Below are 19379 nucleotides of genomic sequence, written 5' to 3' on the forward strand. Positions count from 1 at the left end.
CCCATAGTACTATGGAGGCCATAGAAGGGAGACATAGCTCATATTGGATAAAGACATTGGTAGCCTTAAAACCGTCTGCCAAAATTGGCCTTCCATTGATGGCCATATTTTTTCACTTAAGTTGGGTAAGGTCTCCGCACCATAGGAAAGCACTGGTATTACTTTTTGCCGCTAGTAGGTCAGATTCGGTAACATAGAGTAGGCCCCATAACATCTATGGATAGAAATCCCTTGATTTGTCAGAGTTTTCAATTTCATTTTCAGCCAGATCACATGAGCGTTTTCATTAATATTTCTATTGATTTTTACTCCCAGATATATAATGGCTTCTATTACACCCACTTGAAGACCTTCCACCCTCCATGAGAAAGCTGTTATTTTCCTCTTCTTAGTAGTGGTCATGATCAGATATATTTACATTCATTCTCATGCCATTGATGTTTAGTTATTGAAGGCTGTTAATCTGCGTTGTAGACCCATTTCCATTAGGTCTAGAAGGACAATATCATCTACATAGAGCAGCCATGGCAGCTCACAATCATTCAACTTTGGTAGGAAAGCGCAAAGGATATGCAATTGTAAGTCAAACCCATCACACCATTTCTTAGACATGCAAATGTAACTACACATTACTTATTCACCTCAACGTTTATTTTGCTCTTTACATAGAATGTTATATGAACTACATTGTTAAAAATAAGTTGCTAGCAGCGTTCAGTCTATATGCAAACAAAAAATGCCCCGAAAGTCCTCTCACACACTATAGACAACATTTGTATTTGCTCTTCTGATTTGCAATTTGCGTAATACCAGCATTGATCAATTTCACACTGAGACATGTGTGCGGGTACAGTAGTCTACGCTGTGGACTGATGCATCTGTGATGTTAGGTGTTGACCACGTCAATTACACTCTCCATGTTCACTTGCGATGCTGATGGTGTTCTGTGGCATTAAAGAGACATGCACGTCACAACCTTGCTTTCCCATTAATTCTGATCCCCTGCTCTTCTGATCTACTGTATTTGTATGGTGGAGGCCCAGTAGAGCTCCTCTGAAAACTGCAGCATTGGTAATAATAGTAAAGCAATTAGGACAGACTGTAAGGACGTCATCAGTTACGCATCCAGGTTGCTATCGTGAGAGACTGTGTTGCACAGACGTTATCAGCGCTCTACAGTAGCCTTTGAGGAAACCCTCCAATCCCCAGCTGCAGTCCAGTTTCTATGTCTCAGTACCATGGAAACAACAGCACTAATGATACTACTAAATACATCAGATTGATGGCAAAGACGTTATCAGTAGCCAATCCGAGTTAACGTTGAGAGAGGTTGATTTGCACGTACGTTGCCCGTGCACCGCAGGACTCCTAGCAAAAGCCTTCAATGCCGAGCTGTACTGCCGTGCTATGCGGCCCTGTAGAGTTTACAGTCTGATACCTCTCCTCGGTAGTCCGCATTGTCAGAGGTGAAGAAGCATGCAAGTTAAAATCCAGAACAACTGCAGGCCCACACCAAGGTGAGGAATAGCTCCGATTTAGACATCTGTACAATGTATACCTCTAGTAAAACAGTCAACCTGACACTTAGATCACGAGATAAGGGAACACGTATGTCTGGTTTGCTGTAAATGCAACAACCCTCAATATTTCAAACAGTGTGTTCATAAATAGAGCTTTAAATTATGCGTGTCCTGCAAATTGTGTGCCTGCCATTTACTATCAAATGTGTCCATTTAAAAACAGCAAATGCATATCAACACACGCTTTTGCAGTAACTTCGACCATGTGCTTTTTAAATTCAGTTTTTTTTTCAAATTAAGTTGTTCATTATAGTCTTTGCACGTGTTGGATATTCCATTAATAACAAATCACAATTTCCATATGTTTCATATTCAGTATCTCAGTTTGCATGGCCACATGGGGGAATGATTCGCACTGGCTATGATCCGAACTCTGAACAGTCTCACCTAGGGCTTTTCATAATTGGAAGACGGGGTAATTAATGGGAGTATATATCGGCATACTGTTATACTTTCCTTTTCATACAATTTGAAGCATTAAGAATTGGATTTTTTAAGTTAAGAAAGAGGTTTGCAGTATTCAAATGTTATCACACAAGATACGCAGATTCATGTATTGATACACGTACACATGCAGATATTTTGGGTTTGGTTTTTCAGGTTGTGCACTGCAAATAAAGAGCACGTTCTGCAGCTGTAGCAGCCACAAGAGCCTTTGTAGAGAGAGCACCTGAACACATCACACGTGCATACTTCTGCAACACATGCATTCCGGACAAGCCGGTACAAATATGTTCCCACATGTCCTCTCCTGAACGTTTATTCCATAATAGTTCGATAAATGACCTCACTAAGCCATTCACTCACTCACTGATCAACTCCCTCATTAACTCATAGACATGTTCACTGTTCATGCATAGCATGTAGTAAACAACATTTGTTTTGTGAATTGAAAACTACATCGATCATTTCACATTACACCCATACAATCTGTTTCACTTGCAATGTTTTTGTACAAGATTGTGTAGAGGAGAATGCACCTGTCTTCTCTATAGTCCCCGCCGCCTTGCCACCATTATATTGGGATGACAGAAAAAATTCATGATGGGGAACCCATGCCTGAACCCTTGCAATGATTCTACACCTCGTTGAGTATTTGAGAGACAATATGTACTCAGACAACCCTTCAGAGCGTACCTGCAAGCTGACATAGTGGAGGAAAGATGCCAAGAAGAATGCACTTTGCAGAACTGTTGAAATGCAGCCATGAACATAATGGATGTGTGTTAAAAAAAAGTCCTACGACAGCAAAGCAATGTCATAAAGAAGATATAAGAGCTTATGCTGAAACAATATGAAAATACTAAGAATGACGATGGAACTGAAGCACTAAGAGAAATGTACTCCACGATACAGTACCTACGAACACAAAAGAAGAATGAAGTGACTCACTGGTCAATAACTGTAAATATGCTGAAACACAAGGTAGAAAAAATACGTAAAAGCTTGCTTATGAGAGGTATATATTCAATGTTTAGTACGACCATTAGAAAAAGATGGACGACGACTTATGCCAATCAACCAAGATACGAGCCACAGATCTTAACGTGGAAACATGATGAAGAAGCTGTTTTCCCTTGTAAAATATAGGAGGACACTGGCTTGGAACCAAGGATACTATTTTGAGAGTTTGAGGAAAAGCACAAAGGGAGTCTACGAGCAGACCATGTGCAAGGACATATTTCCCAACGATTAGGAGGAACAAGAACATTTACTGATGTTAAATATTGGACAATGGGGAAATGGTTAGAGCCGAAAATAAAACACCTACACCAAAAACCAAACAAGATCCAGGGATTTTTTTGGACTGGTAGGTAAAATGGGGAGAACCACATTGTTTTGATACCTTTAAAACCATACTATTTGGTGAACCAATTCTTAAAGTCCGTAACTTTAATAAGGAGTTTCTTAGGGAACAAAACTACGCAGCCATACAACTTGAGGCTCTGGCAATCAAGTGGGCAGTGGGATATTTAAGATATTACTTCGCCAGAATAAAGTTCACTTTAATCACATAGCACTCGCCCCTCACATGGTTAAGAAAAGACACAAATACCCCACATCATGGGCTGGTTTCTCGATCTGCAATCCTTTTGTTTTAGCATTAAACATCACAAAGGTAAGGAACAGGGTAATGTTTATTTCCTGTCCCGATTTCCTTTACCAGATGGAGAAGCCAGCTTCATGAGGGGAAGGGTATTTGACGAATCCCAGCATATTGTCACTGCTTCCATGAGGCCAGCGAGGTGAGGTCACTACCTGATAGTTCGCCTGGGGTGGTACTGAGCGGGTGGATCTCATGGAGAGGGAAAGCCTACATGGGACCAGTGATGACCACCTTGGGAGAATGCGGTTTTGCCCTCCCTCATGTCGTTCCCTTCTTTCCATTCACCCCTCTCAGTACCCTGTGCTCCCCCATACCTCTATCGATCTTTGAGAATTGAAGAAACCAAGTCCCAGGAAAATACTGAGATGAAGAAGAGTTCCACTGAACTCTTTGATTATCATCAGTGCAGTACTGTGATGAGTAGGAAGGATGAAGCAATGCAAAATAATCTGGGAACCGTCACAAGCATTCTAGTTGCTGGAAACTGCCTATTGCTTATCTGGAGGACAAAGCAAAAGAAAGACCATGGGGGAACTGAGAGTGAAGCCACAGACGAGAGACACAGGAAAAAGCGGAGGACCAGAATGCCTTTGGGGAGAGACCACCATCTCTAAGAGTGCTTCCAAGATTCAGCAGGCCACGAGAAAGCAAAGGGAAGCAAAGTACTCAGAATACTTTGGGAGTCTCCTGTAGGGAAGCCACAGAGCCCGACTCACTTAAGCTGGAGCAGAGATGTGGACCAGAACAGGAACAGCTAGAGAAGGAGCAGAAGCTCACCCAGAGAGTCAGAGAAGCCTGAGGAGGATGCCATGCAGCAGGAACCCAAAACAAGGTACGGGTGTTGCCTTAGGCTTTGAGAGGGGCTGGGGACATAGCAAGTAGAGCTTAAAGAGGGTCAGACACCCAATACCATTTAAAGCAGATGAGAAAATACAGGTCAAGGACCCCAGCCAAAATATAAAGACACAGAAAGATGGTGTGGAAGTAAACCAAGTGTGCTGGTAAAGCAATACATATGGGTCTGGGACCCAAGTGAACCACAGAGGCAAAGCCAAAGTTGACGGGTCAGGGACCCTGAGAAAACCTAGAATAATAAATTGAAACAAACTGTATCAACTATCACATATTGGACAGTACGTGGTAGGAGAGTTCACCAGATATGTTCAGTTGGACGGTGAGAAAATTTGGGGTACAGAACCTGCAAAAGGAACACACCAGGGTCTGGGAGACGTATGCAGTTGCACAAGTTCCACAAAATTCAAGCACACAGGTCTGGGATCCATACTAGATAGATGGAATATATGCTCAAAGGGCCGAGGACCAGACTAAGTCTGGGAGAGCCTGAGAGAATATAAAGTGGGTCTGGGATCCCAAAACAACCCAGAGGGATCTGTGAACCATGGGAAAGAGAAAAAGACATTTTCTGGAATTCTGAGTTTCATAGTCAAGTCTGGCAGCATAGTGTGCCAGACTTGGTGCTACCGTTTTGAGTAGGTAGAAGAAACAAAGAGCAAAAGACTTTCCCCACCTGATACAAGGAAAGTATGTTTTATGAAGAAAACCTCTATACTTAAGTCTGGCAGGATAGTGAACCAGACTTAACACTACATTTGGGAATTGATACTTGAACTGTTTATGGAATCACTCATGTTTTCACACTACAAACTGAACTTTAAAGTGCTGTATCAAGGACAAGAGAAGACTACTTCTGGATCAAGAAGATGCCCAGTTTTTCCTTAGATTGGTGTAAGGGGTGGAAATAGGTTTGGACACAGGATGGTGGACTTATTATTAAATGAGACATCCTGACAGAGTCCTTAATGTTTTGGTTGAGGTAGGGTAACCCTACATCTATATAGGACAAGCTAGGTTTTTCCTTTTCTTTTTTCCACAATAAAACTATTTCCCAATAAACATACCACCACTGTTTTAGACTTGGACTTCTGCACCCTTACAGAGTACACTGGAGGTCACCACAATCCCATCACACAGCCAGTGGTAGTAGATGTAGGATAGTAAATCTTAACATAACATTTCATTTACACACATTTTCTCCCACTCTCTTTCTTGCTATGGGTGACAGTTACATTTTCAGGTGTGCTCCCTTTGATCTCTTATGCTGTCCGCATGTGTTTTTAAGCCCCCTATACTCCCTCTCTTGGTAAAGTCTGTTTATCTGCCTCTGTGTCAGTGTGGCGTGGCTTTATCTTTTGTTCTCTCTACTTATTCCTCTCTTAGTATGGTCTTCTGGGCTCTATTTGATCTGTTTCTCTGTGCCAGAGCAGTCTGGTACACACATGCACTCAGTCCATTTGCCTTATTTTTCTATCTCACTCAAACTCCCGCTATCAGTTTTCTCATCTTTCCCTCTGTCTGTCTCTCTCTCTCTCATTATTACCATAACCCTCTTTCTGTCCCTATCTGTTATTCTCTCATTTAAACACTGCCTGGATACACGCAGATAAAAACAAATCATTGGCTGTGATCTGTAACACTTTTCAAGATGCCAGCACTTTTCGATAGACAAACTGGTTGTTTTCTCAGCAAAAATAAAAAAAAGAAACCATTAAAAAGCGAATCAATTTAATTGTACTCATTTTGTGAACTGGTTATGTTTAAAATGTTACAATGTTAATTTCTAATGATCACTTCCAGTACATTTTACATATGTTGTTCAAAGGCCTAGTGTGTATTTGTGCCTGGCTGCATTGATATCACGATTTGCAGCACCTGCTCTAGCAGTGCAACATAGCAGGGTCAGAGGCCACAGGTGCACTCTTGAAAGTTGCACTGATACTGAAGTCTCTCCACCACAGGGGATCCATAAGCTGTTGCCCTGGGGCGATATGCAACTGTAAATATAAGCCATACCTGAATTAGGGTATGATGGACAGCATCTCCTGGAGTTATTCCAGCCACATTAAATTGATTTTGCAAATGTGCCAGCCCTGTGGGGCCAGATCAGCTGAAGAAGGGTTATGTATATTCCCCCAGAGAGGCTTCACCCTGCCCTACTGGCAAAAAGGTACCCTGGTGGGGTGCCTCTCTTTGTTCCTTTGTGAGGGCATGTAACACCTTTCCCCATGGTACACCCACTCCAAAGGATACTGCCCCTCCAAAGGATACTGGCCTCAGAGCCGAAACTAAGAGGCACGCAGATTCATGGAGAGATAGGCCTCAAACCAGTGTGCTGCATTTCTAAAGGTTGTTGATCCTATTGAGAAGGAAAGGGGGAAGGGTTGGTAGCCAGAGAGAGATCTGCACAGTTTCAGAGGGTTCTCTATGCATTCCTTTATCTTTCATGTCCCCTCCGCTTCCTCTGGAGTGAAGGACTTTGGGTGTGACATCATAAGGGTAAAGTCAACACATTTCAAGAGCAGGGATTGTACCCATAAAGAAGGCTAGCTTTTGTCAATTCACATGGAGACGTTTTCCTATAAAAGAAGGGGACTCCCACTACTTCTTTGAATTATCTGGACTTATCTTGAACCACCCTGGAAATGTCATTGGACCCTGCTGAGAGAGCGGTTCTCTCTAAAGTTTGCCAGTTGTGAGGTGAAGGCAGGTGTTCCAAGGGCAGAAGCAAGCTTTGTCCCCTAACACTACTGCTGGACCATAAACCTGCCTGTCTGACAGCCAACCTGTGCCTAGGACCACACCAGGCTGCAGGTCCCCTGAAGTAGTGTGCCAGCCTCCTAAATGTTTGGGAGCCTGGGACATGGACTGGCATTGGCCCTAGCAACCCTGGAATGTGTCTCACAGCACCTGGAAGCCAGAATGATGACAAGACACTCCTAACCATGACTCACACCACTTCCATGCTGTGGAATACAGCAGGACCCATTAATGCTGCCCTTTGGCATCCATTGTTCTCAGAACTGTTGTGCTCTGTTATACCTCATTCGCGGCTGCACCACTCCAGCAAAAGCACACTGTTGCCCCGGCTCAAACTATGAAGTACTGCTACCTTGCCCGAGTCGCCATCCGAAATATGCCACTTCTGTGATTCGGAAAACCCTATCATGGTGTTCCCCTAACCATGACCTCCGACCCTTCCCATCGTACGCATGTTGGTACCAGCTTCATTGTTGTCGATTCTTGATCTGCACAGCTAAAGTAAATGCTTTGAGACCACAACTCCCCTTCTGTTCCACCCTGCCTCAACTCCAGCTTGCCGCTGCGCTGTTGTGACTACTGCATCTGCGACCCGAGCAGACACTGTGCTCAACGCCAAGAAACAGGTTCAGTGCTGTCGAACCCCAAAACATTTGAAGAAGATGAAGAAGATGTTTGACTGATATCTGCCCCATGGTCCATTGTTGGGCAAACGAGACTGGCTAGATCATTTCTATCCCTTTTTGCAAATGAAAAAATATCACTTTGAACATTGTGGCCTTTTGAATGCCGTTCTCCCCTCATCTCATTGTCCAAACTGATGCGTCTATTCTATCTGTATATATTCTGGGTTTATTCTGCAAAGGTGTGGGGCGAGGGGGGCACATTGCTTTCTAGTTAGTATTATTGTACATGCAGTGTCTAATTAAAGTATACATGTTTATAGAGCCTTGATTGGACATTCCTTTATTTTGGACTGTTATACTTTGCTGTGTGGATTGCTACTACATCACATTCACACCCTGCTTAAGAACATAATATCAAAACAACAGACTGACTTAAGAAGGGGGCACTCAACGGTCCTTAACGGTATCACTCTGGCAACTATGTGCTATAGAAAAGTAACATCAAAACCACCAAAGATATTTGCAGCCTTTATAGACCTATCTAGTGCCTTCGACCTAGTCGATAGAGAGAGACTTTGGCTCATTACTCAGCACACATTACCACTAAATGTGAAGGAGTTATATCTCTTGGCTGTTTTACCTCTATGATTATGTTGGCTCTTGGTTTATAGATGTGCAAGGGCTGAGTTGGCATTTTAGCCTCTACTCATCCTTGTAATCCTGCAGGGCAGAACAGCAGTCAACGTATCATGATACCTGAATAAGAAATGGGAAGGTGCCTTAAATTATTAAGGAGGGTTCCTGGTTGCTTTGCATAAAATCAAAGAGCATTTTGGAAACACAGAAATAACCACATACCTCTTTATTAGAGAAATATGTCTGAGATAAAAGGGTTGCTTGATTGAAACACTAAATAAATAGTGCACACCGGGCTGGGTGTTGATTCCTTTTTACACAACACTCACCCTTACATTAAAACATATTTAACCATAAACCCTATATACATGTTTGAACAGCTTCTCAGTTCAGCAGTAAAAATGGAATGCCTGAAATGTCATTCGCTCTATTTCTATTTGTGTTATAACCAAAATTTTGATTTTTCACAAAAAAAAGTAAATGATGAACAATAAAAGATCTTGCATATATTAAACATGTCAATTTGCATCATTATTTCTAATTTAAAAGAATTTTGCACATAACAATATCTATGTAGCGTTAGCAATATTTTGGCAGAATGAATTGCATATCTACAAGTACTCTGACTATATTTATCGCTAAGGCAGTTTCTTGGCAAGTGAATAGTCTGTTCCAGAACATCAATGAGGAGAGGCATTGCTCTAGATCTGAGGCGGAGATGAATTTGCCCAGATGTTTTTTCCTGGCATTGAGAGTGCCTTGGCAATGTCTCAGTAAATGCTCCAGTTTCTGGTGTTTTAGTTCTCGGCAGCCGATGCATGACGTTTTACCACTTTTTTCCTGTTCCCTTGTAACTTGAACAGCTCCTTTGTGCACAAAATTGAGCCACATTCTGAGGAAATTCTCTCTTATTTTATGATCAGGAAATGTTATTAAGTATCTTCGGAGAAAACCCATTTTTTTGTCGAACTTGGATAGAGAGGTTGAAGAGAATGAGGCTCTCATTTCCCCTAGTGTCTTAATCCAATCTGCTGTTTCCATTAGTTATTTTTTATCTTCATCGGATTTGACACTAGTACGTCTTCATCGCTGTCACACATTGTTTAAATCTCTTGTGCCAGATTTTTTAAGTTGAGCAGGACTGACAAATGCTGATCCAAATGCTTTTTGAGATCTTCAAACAGTGAGTTTTGTAAAGGATCTATAATAAATCTCTATATAGAGAGCATTTTCCAGACCATTTGTGATTTTAAAGATTTTAGGCCCAACTCAAATAGAAGACAAAACATTGGCAGGATTTTAGGAAGATTTAGAAATGTTTTCCATATTTGCCCTTCTATTTTATCCCAATCCAATGTCCAGGATAGTGGTTTAGCCTCAAGTCCATAAAGAAGAGTTTGAATGATCTGGAAGCATTGAGAATGTACAGTATTGACCAACTGTTCTTTGCAGTTGGGCTGTTAACTGTTTCGTTACACATGTGATGTCAGATAGTATTTGCCCTCTTCTTGGTTTGGCATATAATGTTTAACCTAGATACACAATTTCGTCTACCACAGGAATAAGCTGGCCATCTATCTTCCAGGGGAATCGATCTGCATTACCGCTGCCTCCAAAGACGACTGTTTTTGATTTATCTGGGTTGACTATTAGATCATTTTTCTTCATATAGATTTCTAGGGTGGACAGCAACCTTTGGAGACCTACTGGTGTTCTATCGACGAGCATGGTATCATCTGCATACATGATCCACTTAATTGCTTCATTCCCCACTTCCGTGCTTGCCAGGGCTGCTGAATTTACTTCCTGACCAAAATTGGTGATGTAAAAGTTCAAAAGAAAAGGGGCGACCATGCATGCCTGACTCCTCTTTTCACCTGGATTTCCTCCGACAGTAGACCTTCGCTGTTTAGTCTTACTACTGCTGTGTTATTTTTATGGAGTGCTGTTAGAATGTTTATTATTGGCCTTGGGGCATCCTTGGCAGTGAGCTTGAGCCAAAGTCTCTCTCTATCGAGTAGGTCGAAGGCACTAGATAGGTCTATAAAGGCTGCAAATATCTTTGGTGGTTTTGATGTTACTTTTCTATAGCACATAGTTGCCAGAGTGATACCGTTAAGGCCCGTTGAGTGCCCCCTTCTTAAGTCAGTCTGTTGTTTTGATATTATGTTCTTAATTTTGGCCCATTTCTCCAGTTCTTTCAATAGTAGTCCAGCGAAGATCTTACTCTCAATGTCCAGCAATGTAATGGGCCTATAATTTCATGGATCTTTCCAGTCACCCTTTTTATAGATTGATATTATTAAAGTGGTCTTGCAGGATTGTGGGATCGTTTTGGTCCTCAAGATTTCATGAAAGAAATGGCTCAGAATCTTTGCCTGTATTGCTGTATACTTTTTTAAAACCTGATAGGTGAGTCCACTCGGTCCTACTGCTCTTGATGAAGATGATCTTTTGACTAGCTCAACGACTGCCTCCTCTGTGATTTCAAATGTCCATGAGGAATCTGGAGGGTTGAAAGGGGGACCCTTATCTGATTTCGAGTACTTTTCTGAGAAGTAGCTAATCCATACAGATTCTGACACACAGTTCGTTTGGATCGCCTCTTGATCATTCCCTTTGGAATTTATCAGGGACCAGAAATTGCGGGAGTAGTTGTCTGATAGTGTTCTTAACACTGATTCTCTGTCTTTATGTAGGGGTATATAGTTATTAATGAGTTTTATTTATTTCCATAGGCTGAAGCTGTCCGGTATTTCTTTCCTTGCTAATGCGACAGAACGGCACATTTCCTGCTTTTTCCTCATAGATTATTAGATTATTCATCAAATACATGTATTTGTGAAACTTGTTTTAGGAAGGATGTAGTTTGTGGTTGGTCTATTGATCAGAGAAAGTTGTGGAAGTATTGTGGGTGGCAATTCTTTCCCCAAAACTCTGGTCCCAGAGCTTTGGTGATATGCGTGAGTGCTTTGTTTAATTGATCACCGTTGTATCTATATTTTGTGACTCTGTTTTTCTGATTATTTACCTATAATCTATTATGTCAAGCTGTTGCTTTTTGTTGGGAATTCCAGCGTAAGGAGGCCTGAAGCCTACGGTGATCACTTAGGTCTGGATCACCCACTACTAACTGATCACACAAATGAAATAAACTGGAGGATACAGCAATGTAATCCAATGTAGATCTGATGTTTCCACGTGACCCAGTATAGGCAGGAGGTATGTCTCCCTCAACTGTGCCATTCAAGACCTTTCAGTCCCAATCTTTTTTTTAAAAAATGAGCACCATTTTTTGCCATTTGCACTTATTGATCTTGCTTTGTGTCAATGCCCCTCTGGATTATTGGGGACACACTGGGAATTCAGATCCCCTGCAACCAGTATAAGAATATTACATTGTGAAATAGTTGCCATGATGTAAGAAAGAGGAAACTAGTGAATAACTCATGACAAGTATCTTCAAAAAGGGATAAATACAAATGAAGTGGAAGCAAAATATTGTTCCTGAAACTCTTGAGCCCATTCATACTCCTTGTGCTGCCCTTTATTAACTTAATTCCACTAAAATCAATGTACACTCTTAATTTGCAGATAGTGAAATGTCCACTTGTAACTGCTAGAGAAAAGATCAATACTGTAGCCTTATAGATGTAGATATGGGTCATTATTACAGGATAATGTCCTGCCACAATGCCTCAGGACATACCTTGAAAAGTGTCATTATCCCAAGTGATATTGGCCTCTCAGGAGGTATATACTGCTATTAGCATAAGGTGGTCAAAGCAATACGTGACTTGGAGCTTTAGTGGTGAAGTACATTAAGTTATTTTAGAAATGAGTTAAGTAAATAGACAAACTGAATTAGTAGATTGACTGTGGTTTTATTTTGTAGTGTTTAAATATGAAGGTTCTCTTCATAGGTTAAGCATTTTAATTGCAACTTGTTTGAACTGGAACAGGGTTAGCACTAGTGTTAATGTAAACGGTTTCTTTATAAGAAAGCAAAAGCATTGTCCAATGCTTTAGCTTTCTTTTTTGTGCATTAAATAGCACGATGAACCAAAAAAGTTCCTCCCACGGAAGAAGTATTTTGCTGAAAAAACTGGGAATGGAACTGTTGTTGCCCTGTGTGCTTTTGAAGATCGAATGTTCAACATTAAGTCAATGCCAATAGTTATTGACTGCACTGTAAACATTCTGATTGGCTGACTGGTCAATAATGATCTCCATGTTCTAATATTATACATTGACTGCTATAATTAACAAATTGTCCTTCAGAAAAATACTCTGCATCTTTTCTTAAATGATACATATATCTTGTCAAGAATCTGAGATGTGATGGCTGCTGCACTTTAGCCACAATGCAATATCCCAATGTCTGGAAAGGGAGTATAGCACTGAATACTAGACCCCTGCTGCACCCAGTCTCAGCTGTACAGCAAAGGAATTCAAGATGGCTGCCAGAGAACTCAAGGCAGCAAGTCACCAGGGTCCACAACGTTGATCTCACAATAAGGAAATTGGATGCCCATATCAGTGTGGGGGCGAAAAAATATTGCTGCGCCACAGAGAGCATGCATTCCTGAGCTTCACCCCTATTCTTAATTCTGATCTAGCAGTGGGCCGGTCGATTTTATACTTGGAAGATTGATTGATATGTGGTTGCTTCAATTAATTGTCAGGTGTGTACGTTAGGTGACCTAGATATTTGAGTATAAGCCAGTCCACCACTGTCACTGCCTGGTCTGCTCTTTCTTTTCAGAATACGGGTGTTGTTATCGATATTGCAATCGGCAGAAGAGAAACAAGGATGTTCCTATCATCTTGTAATCCTCTATGCTACCCTCTTTCATTCTATATTGCCTATTTCTCAACAGGGGGCAGGGGTCTTAGTTGTAGACATGGATATTGGACGAAGACGAAGCAGAACTATACAGAAATGCATATTTTAGATAACAGAACCTGTATACAACAAAACACTCATATCAATGAGAGCATAGCCTGTAATTGCAGACAGGATGCTTCTGAGGAGGACAGTGACTTCCCAGTCATGATTCTGTCATTCAATTCAGGAAATTGAACTTTGCTGAAGAACAAGTAAATTGCTTTAATGTCGGCTCATTGCATGCCTCTTGTTGAAGTTTACAGGTTAAAGTGTTAATCCGCGTAGACCAGACCACAATTAAATGCAGCTGCTGCTTAATCCATAGTAGTGCAGTGCAGAATGCTGGTGAATATACTGGGCCCGATTCACAATGCATTATTGTGAGTGATAATACATTTGCACTCAAAAATTGTAATGTACGAATTATTAAACTGTGGGCAATTCACACAAGGCAAATGTGTCTGCAGATGCTCCAACTGCATATATTCAGATTATTCAATGTGTGCACACATGCATGTTTGCGACTGACAATTAGACATCCACTAAAGCTACATGTTTCTATGCACAATTATGTGGCTGAAGAGTTGGTAATGAAAAAGTAGCTGGGGGGCACGGAGGGAGCCACAACTATGTACCCAAATTGGCAACGCTGATTCAGAAAAAAAGTACAAAAAACGTGTTCCTTTTTTCACAATCACACATTTCCCCTCTTGAAAATGAACATATATCGGGAAAATCTGTAGGAACAATGGTCACTTTGTATAAATATTTCCTGTGATGTACTTACTCCCCTGCTCGATGCCTCCATGAGCCAAACTCAAATATTTTCTTTTCTCTCCTTATGTGAAAGGTCCATTTCAGAGATCCACTCCTCGAGATCTGCTCCTTTATTTTTATTTTTTTATTTCCATTTGTAAAGTGCACAATTGGCCCATGGGCATCACGGCACTGTTGCAGAGAGCTTACTTAGTCACATGAACACAACATTGTATACATACATTTGAGTAGGGAGGAGAATCGCAGGAGTGTATTTCATTTGGTTAACAGGTTACAGTGTGTTCCTTGGTTACAGTGGAACAAGTGGTGCATGTTAATTAAACAGTTTAGTTTAGTGTAAGAACCTTTCGAAAGATGGTGTAGGATGCTTCATTTCAGAGCTGTGTAGGTAAGGTTTTCCAGTGTTTGGGTGCTAGATGTTGGAAGCTGGCCCCGCCAACTTTAGCTCTTTTGAAAGTGGGGACAAACATCATGTTTGCATGGTGTGACCAAATAGGTCTGGAGGAGGAGAGGGGAGTGATCTTTGCTGTTAAATAAGGCAGTGCAGTGTGTGATATGCATTTATGTGTTATTGCCAAGGTTTTGAATAAAATCTGTTCCTTGACTGGTAGCCAGTGTGCTTCCCTCCTAGCTTGTGTGAGATGTTCCCTTTTGGGAATGCTAAGGGCAGCCCTGAGAGCATTATTTTGGGTGACTTGTAGTCTGTGGATGTTTTTGTTGGAGGTGCCAAGGAGTAGGGCATTATAATAATCTAGCTTAGCACCAACTGTGGCTCTGGCTATTGATAGTCGGTTAGTCTTGGACAAGTAGGGCTTTACCACATTGATTATTTTGGTAGAGAACGCTGATGAGGAGGCAATGGCGCTCATGGATAAGGTATAGTCAAAGTAGACCCCCAGAGTTTTGACAGCAGGGGAGACCTTGATAGGTGTTTTGTCAATTGTGAAGGCCTGGTATAGGGGGTCCAGTTTGTTAAGCAGTTTTGTTACCTAAAATGAGGATCTCTGTTTTGTCCCCATTTAGACATAGCCCATTTGCTGAAATCCAGGTCTGGATGGCAGTATAGATGTTGTCAAGGGCTACAGAGTCTTGTTGGTAGGAGCCCGTGAGAGGGAGGAGGACTTTAGTGTTGTCGGCAAAGTTGGAGTAGGCTATGCCGTGCTGTTCCAATCCTTGAAGAGGGGGAGGGTGAAAATGGCTGTGCAAGAGCCTTGCGGGACACCGCAGAGCAGTGTGCTTGATGCTGTTTGTGCTTGGTCTTAGAAGACCCTCATGAGTCTCCCTTTGAGAAAGGAGGATTGTAATGCTTGGTGCTCTTGTGACCACAGTTCTTGACAATTTGAAGTGGCTCTCTGCTGGCCTGGAAGTGTGCAGCTGTGCATGTGGAAATGCACATTGTGATGCCCGTGTTTGCTACTTTTTGAAAATGTATAAGTGTAGACTGAAAACACTGACAAAGTCAACATCTGGTACATTAGATTTCTTATTTTGTTTCATGCACCAACCTTTATTTGCCATCTAAAACAAATGTAATTGTACCAAATCAACAATTATTGCATGGAATATAACACAAACTACCAATAATATTATATTGTTTTTGCTTGCTTTAAATCATGGTTGCTCTGGATCATGTTTGTTGTTATTGGTTTATTCTAATTTCAAATTAATGCTACCGAATATTGTCTTGTAACAGCTTCACCAATTTCGGTTTCTCCCATTTCCCTATTTTCTATGATCGTATATGCTGTTCTCAACACTTAATTGAACTGAAAGAATTGAATATACATAATCAGTCTGGATTTAGAATGTCATCAGAATTGTATTAAGTACATTAGTCTGATTTAGGAAAATTGACATCTTCCATGGAGTATGAATTGTACTGTTATGTTACGCCCAATTTTGCTATCCCATCAATTGTCAAAAGAGATTCCTTGCCCATACACATTTGTACAAAAACACTAGCTATATATATATATATATATATATATATATATATATATATTTCAATTTGTTGTTGTATTTTCCAAATACTGACTGCAAACGTTTATATCATTATGTAGTATATTTACATACGTTGATGAACATTTTGTTTGCTACTGAGCACATTATAAAACTCAATATTTCTTCCAGACAATGCTAAAATGTACATACACACGATGCAGAATGTTACAATAAACACTAATCATTTCTACATTGTAAAATTAAAGGACCAAGGAACACCATTATGTACAACAACTGTACAAGATAATGGAATACATTGCAATATGTAGAAGTCTTTCACAAAGTGCAGTATTGCAGTTTTTTACTAGCAATCACTATAATTGAGATAAGATTAGCAGAGAAAAATGTTATATAAACATTCCTTTTACAAATACTTCAGCAGAGAAACCATGAACTACAACATTGATTAAAATTATATTTTAATAAAATACACAAGTGTAACGCAAAATATATACCGTGTACTATTATCATAAACACACTCTCCCCACGTTGTCTTGCCACTTAAAACTAGTAAAAACAAAAAGCACAAATCAATTTAGGTAAATCTGCAAACATATGGGTTATACTTCTCTTACCAATAAAAAGAAACAAAGTTTCAGAATAACTAAGGATAGTAGCCTTATATTCTTATGTGACACCATTTGCACAATTAGTTTATTAAAATCGTAAATAGATTTAAGAGTCATTGACATTTTTGCAACATTATTTTTGAAAATGAAAACACCCATTGAAAACCCCTTTGTGAATCAGGCCTAGACCGTCCTGTGGAGGATGAACTGAATTACATTATTGGGCCAGATTACAGAAACGTTGCACTGGATCAAGTTCAATTTTACACAATATTAACACTAGAGCAAACACTTTGGGGCCATATCAGAACACCTTCACACCATGACAAGTGCAATTTTGCATGGTATTAGTATTATGCAACAATTGCCCTACTGTAGCTTCAAAGCATTTTTGTACCAGGACAATGTTTGCCCTAGTGCTAATACAATTCTGTATTAACATGAGGGCAACGTTTGCAAAGGTCCACAAAATACATTGAAATGTGTTGCTTTCTATCCAAGGACAAACCTTGCACTACCACTAATACCATGCAAAATTGCACTTTTCAAGGAGCAAGACTTCCTAATATGGGCTCAATATGTGTGCACTAGCGCAAACTTTGCCCTACTGCTAATACCATGCACAATTGCATTGTTCATTGGTGCAAGGTTTCTCTAATCTGGCTCCTCGTAGTCATGTTCATATTAAAGCCATGCATTATTTGGTTTAATACTGTAGATCACATTTTCCAGCATAGTGGCAGCCTCTAAAGTCATTATTTATGTTTTATTATATGGCATGATATGGTCTAAAAAGTCTATAAGCAAAAAACATTTCAACAGTCTCAAATGGAAACATGCTTGTGAACTTACTGTGTTGGCAATGGACTCCATTGTAACCTGCTTCACATTTACAAACATATCCAATGAACGTGTCTCCTCGAAATGCTTCACTAATTTCACACATTCCTCCATTATGGCATGGGTTTGGCTGACAGGGCCCTGTTAAACATTAATAACAACAAAAGAGAGACTTTAGTATGCAGAATACATTTCACACTGTTGTTCGACATTTTCTATAAAAGCTATTGTTATATAATCCATAATTGCAAAATGCATTTTAAATGTGTTAACTTAATTGTCTACGGTCAAACTAGTATACAAGACATTCAGCATCAGCTTCTCAACGAATTTCAAAAGAAACCATGAGAAGCAGCGCCCTCGTATTTCTTTTGTTAATTGTTCCCACCTTATTAACAATAAAGCTTAGCTGCCAGACAGCACAAGAGAGAATCGTTACTTTCTCTGCCAATATAGATAAGAGGAGAAATGCACATGCACAAGCCCAGGCCCCACTGACTGGACATTTTGGGAAAGATTTGGTAGTAAATGAAAAACTGATGAAAAAAGAAAATAAACCCTGTACACGGCTACTGCCACACTCCCATTCATTTCCCCAAAGAGAAACATAAAAAATGCTGTGCAGCACACAGCAAAAATCGCTTGAGGGAATTTGATCAGTGTAGGGAAGGAAGGGGTGAACTAGCCCCCCCATGCATTCTACACAAAATGAACTGCTTGCTCTTGCACAAGTGGGGACACCTCCATCGCCCTTCTGCTGCTATGCAAAATAAGGCTTCGATTGGAGCAGAGGTGGGACTATTGCAAGACACACTTGGACTCCATTTTGTGTGCCCTGACTCCATTTTTGGACTAAGATGCACTCCATACTACAAAAGCCACCTCTCCCCTCTGCAGAGCCGCGCACCACAAGCACTCATGCCCCACACCTTTTCTTCCTCTGTCTGCACTTCACAAATACCTTTCTCACGGATGTGCCAGGGATAATTGCAACAAATAACACCAAGTATCTTCTCTCTCTTCTTCTGAGATCACTGCCCTATGTGTGAACCGGCCTAACCCATCCATCTCCACAAACCTGCTACGGTACCCCTCACCCTTACTGTTGGAAAATGACTGCGTGTGCAACCCTATGCCCTCCAAAGGTATTCTCTTGATGTAGCAAAAGTTTGACCCCGCTGTGCAGCTCACTCCGGAGTGCCCCCAATAAACCCAGATCCCTGTCATAGTATATTCTGTCACGCACCAGGAAGTGCAAGAAAGCGGACTGTTGACTGGCTGACCCGCTTGCCTGTTTGCATGCTGATTACGAGTGGATTAGTACGCTGAGAGAAAGAGAACAGGAGGACGGTGTTTCGTGCAACACAGACTGTGTTTGATGACTCATGAGAACAAGGTCCTGTGATTGGACACGTGAAGGTGATTCCCCCTATGCCTTCCCCTCGGAACTGCAGAAATACCCACAAGACAGCGCACCAGCATGCGCACCAGCAAGTGCAAGAAAGTGGACTGTTCATTGTTTGCGGTGTGCTGTGTGTGGTAAGAATTTCTGCTTAGTTTTAGATATAATTTTAATTCTAATAGTGATTTTAGCCATTTTTAATTAACTGGGTACTGTGTAAAGTGATTGGTAAGTGTGAAGAAAAGGTTGGATAATTTATTGTAGTAACCAACTTAATGGAATTACGATCTACTAGAAATCTCCAAATAGGAATATGTGACCCAGCTATACATAAGGTT

General features: G+C 40.8%; 1 protein-coding gene across 2 annotated transcripts in view; it reads right to left on the reverse strand.

Moving 5' to 3' along the window:
• Positions 1-19379, reverse strand: part of EDIL3 (EGF like repeats and discoidin domains 3) — a 1821558-nt gene that overhangs the window by 1036886 nt on the left and 765293 nt on the right. For both annotated transcript variants that reach the window (XM_069627581.1, XM_069627580.1), the window contains one exon: positions 17652-17780. In XM_069627581.1, coding sequence (XP_069483682.1) covers positions 17652-17780 — 129 coding nt within the window. The remainder of the gene's footprint in view (positions 1-17651; positions 17781-19379) is intronic.

This window comes from Ambystoma mexicanum, chromosome 6p (assembly GCF_040938575.1).
Source record: "Ambystoma mexicanum isolate Mex_15411 chromosome 6p, UKY_AmexF1_1, whole genome shotgun sequence".
NCBI lineage: Eukaryota > Metazoa > Chordata > Amphibia > Caudata > Ambystomatidae > Ambystoma > Ambystoma mexicanum.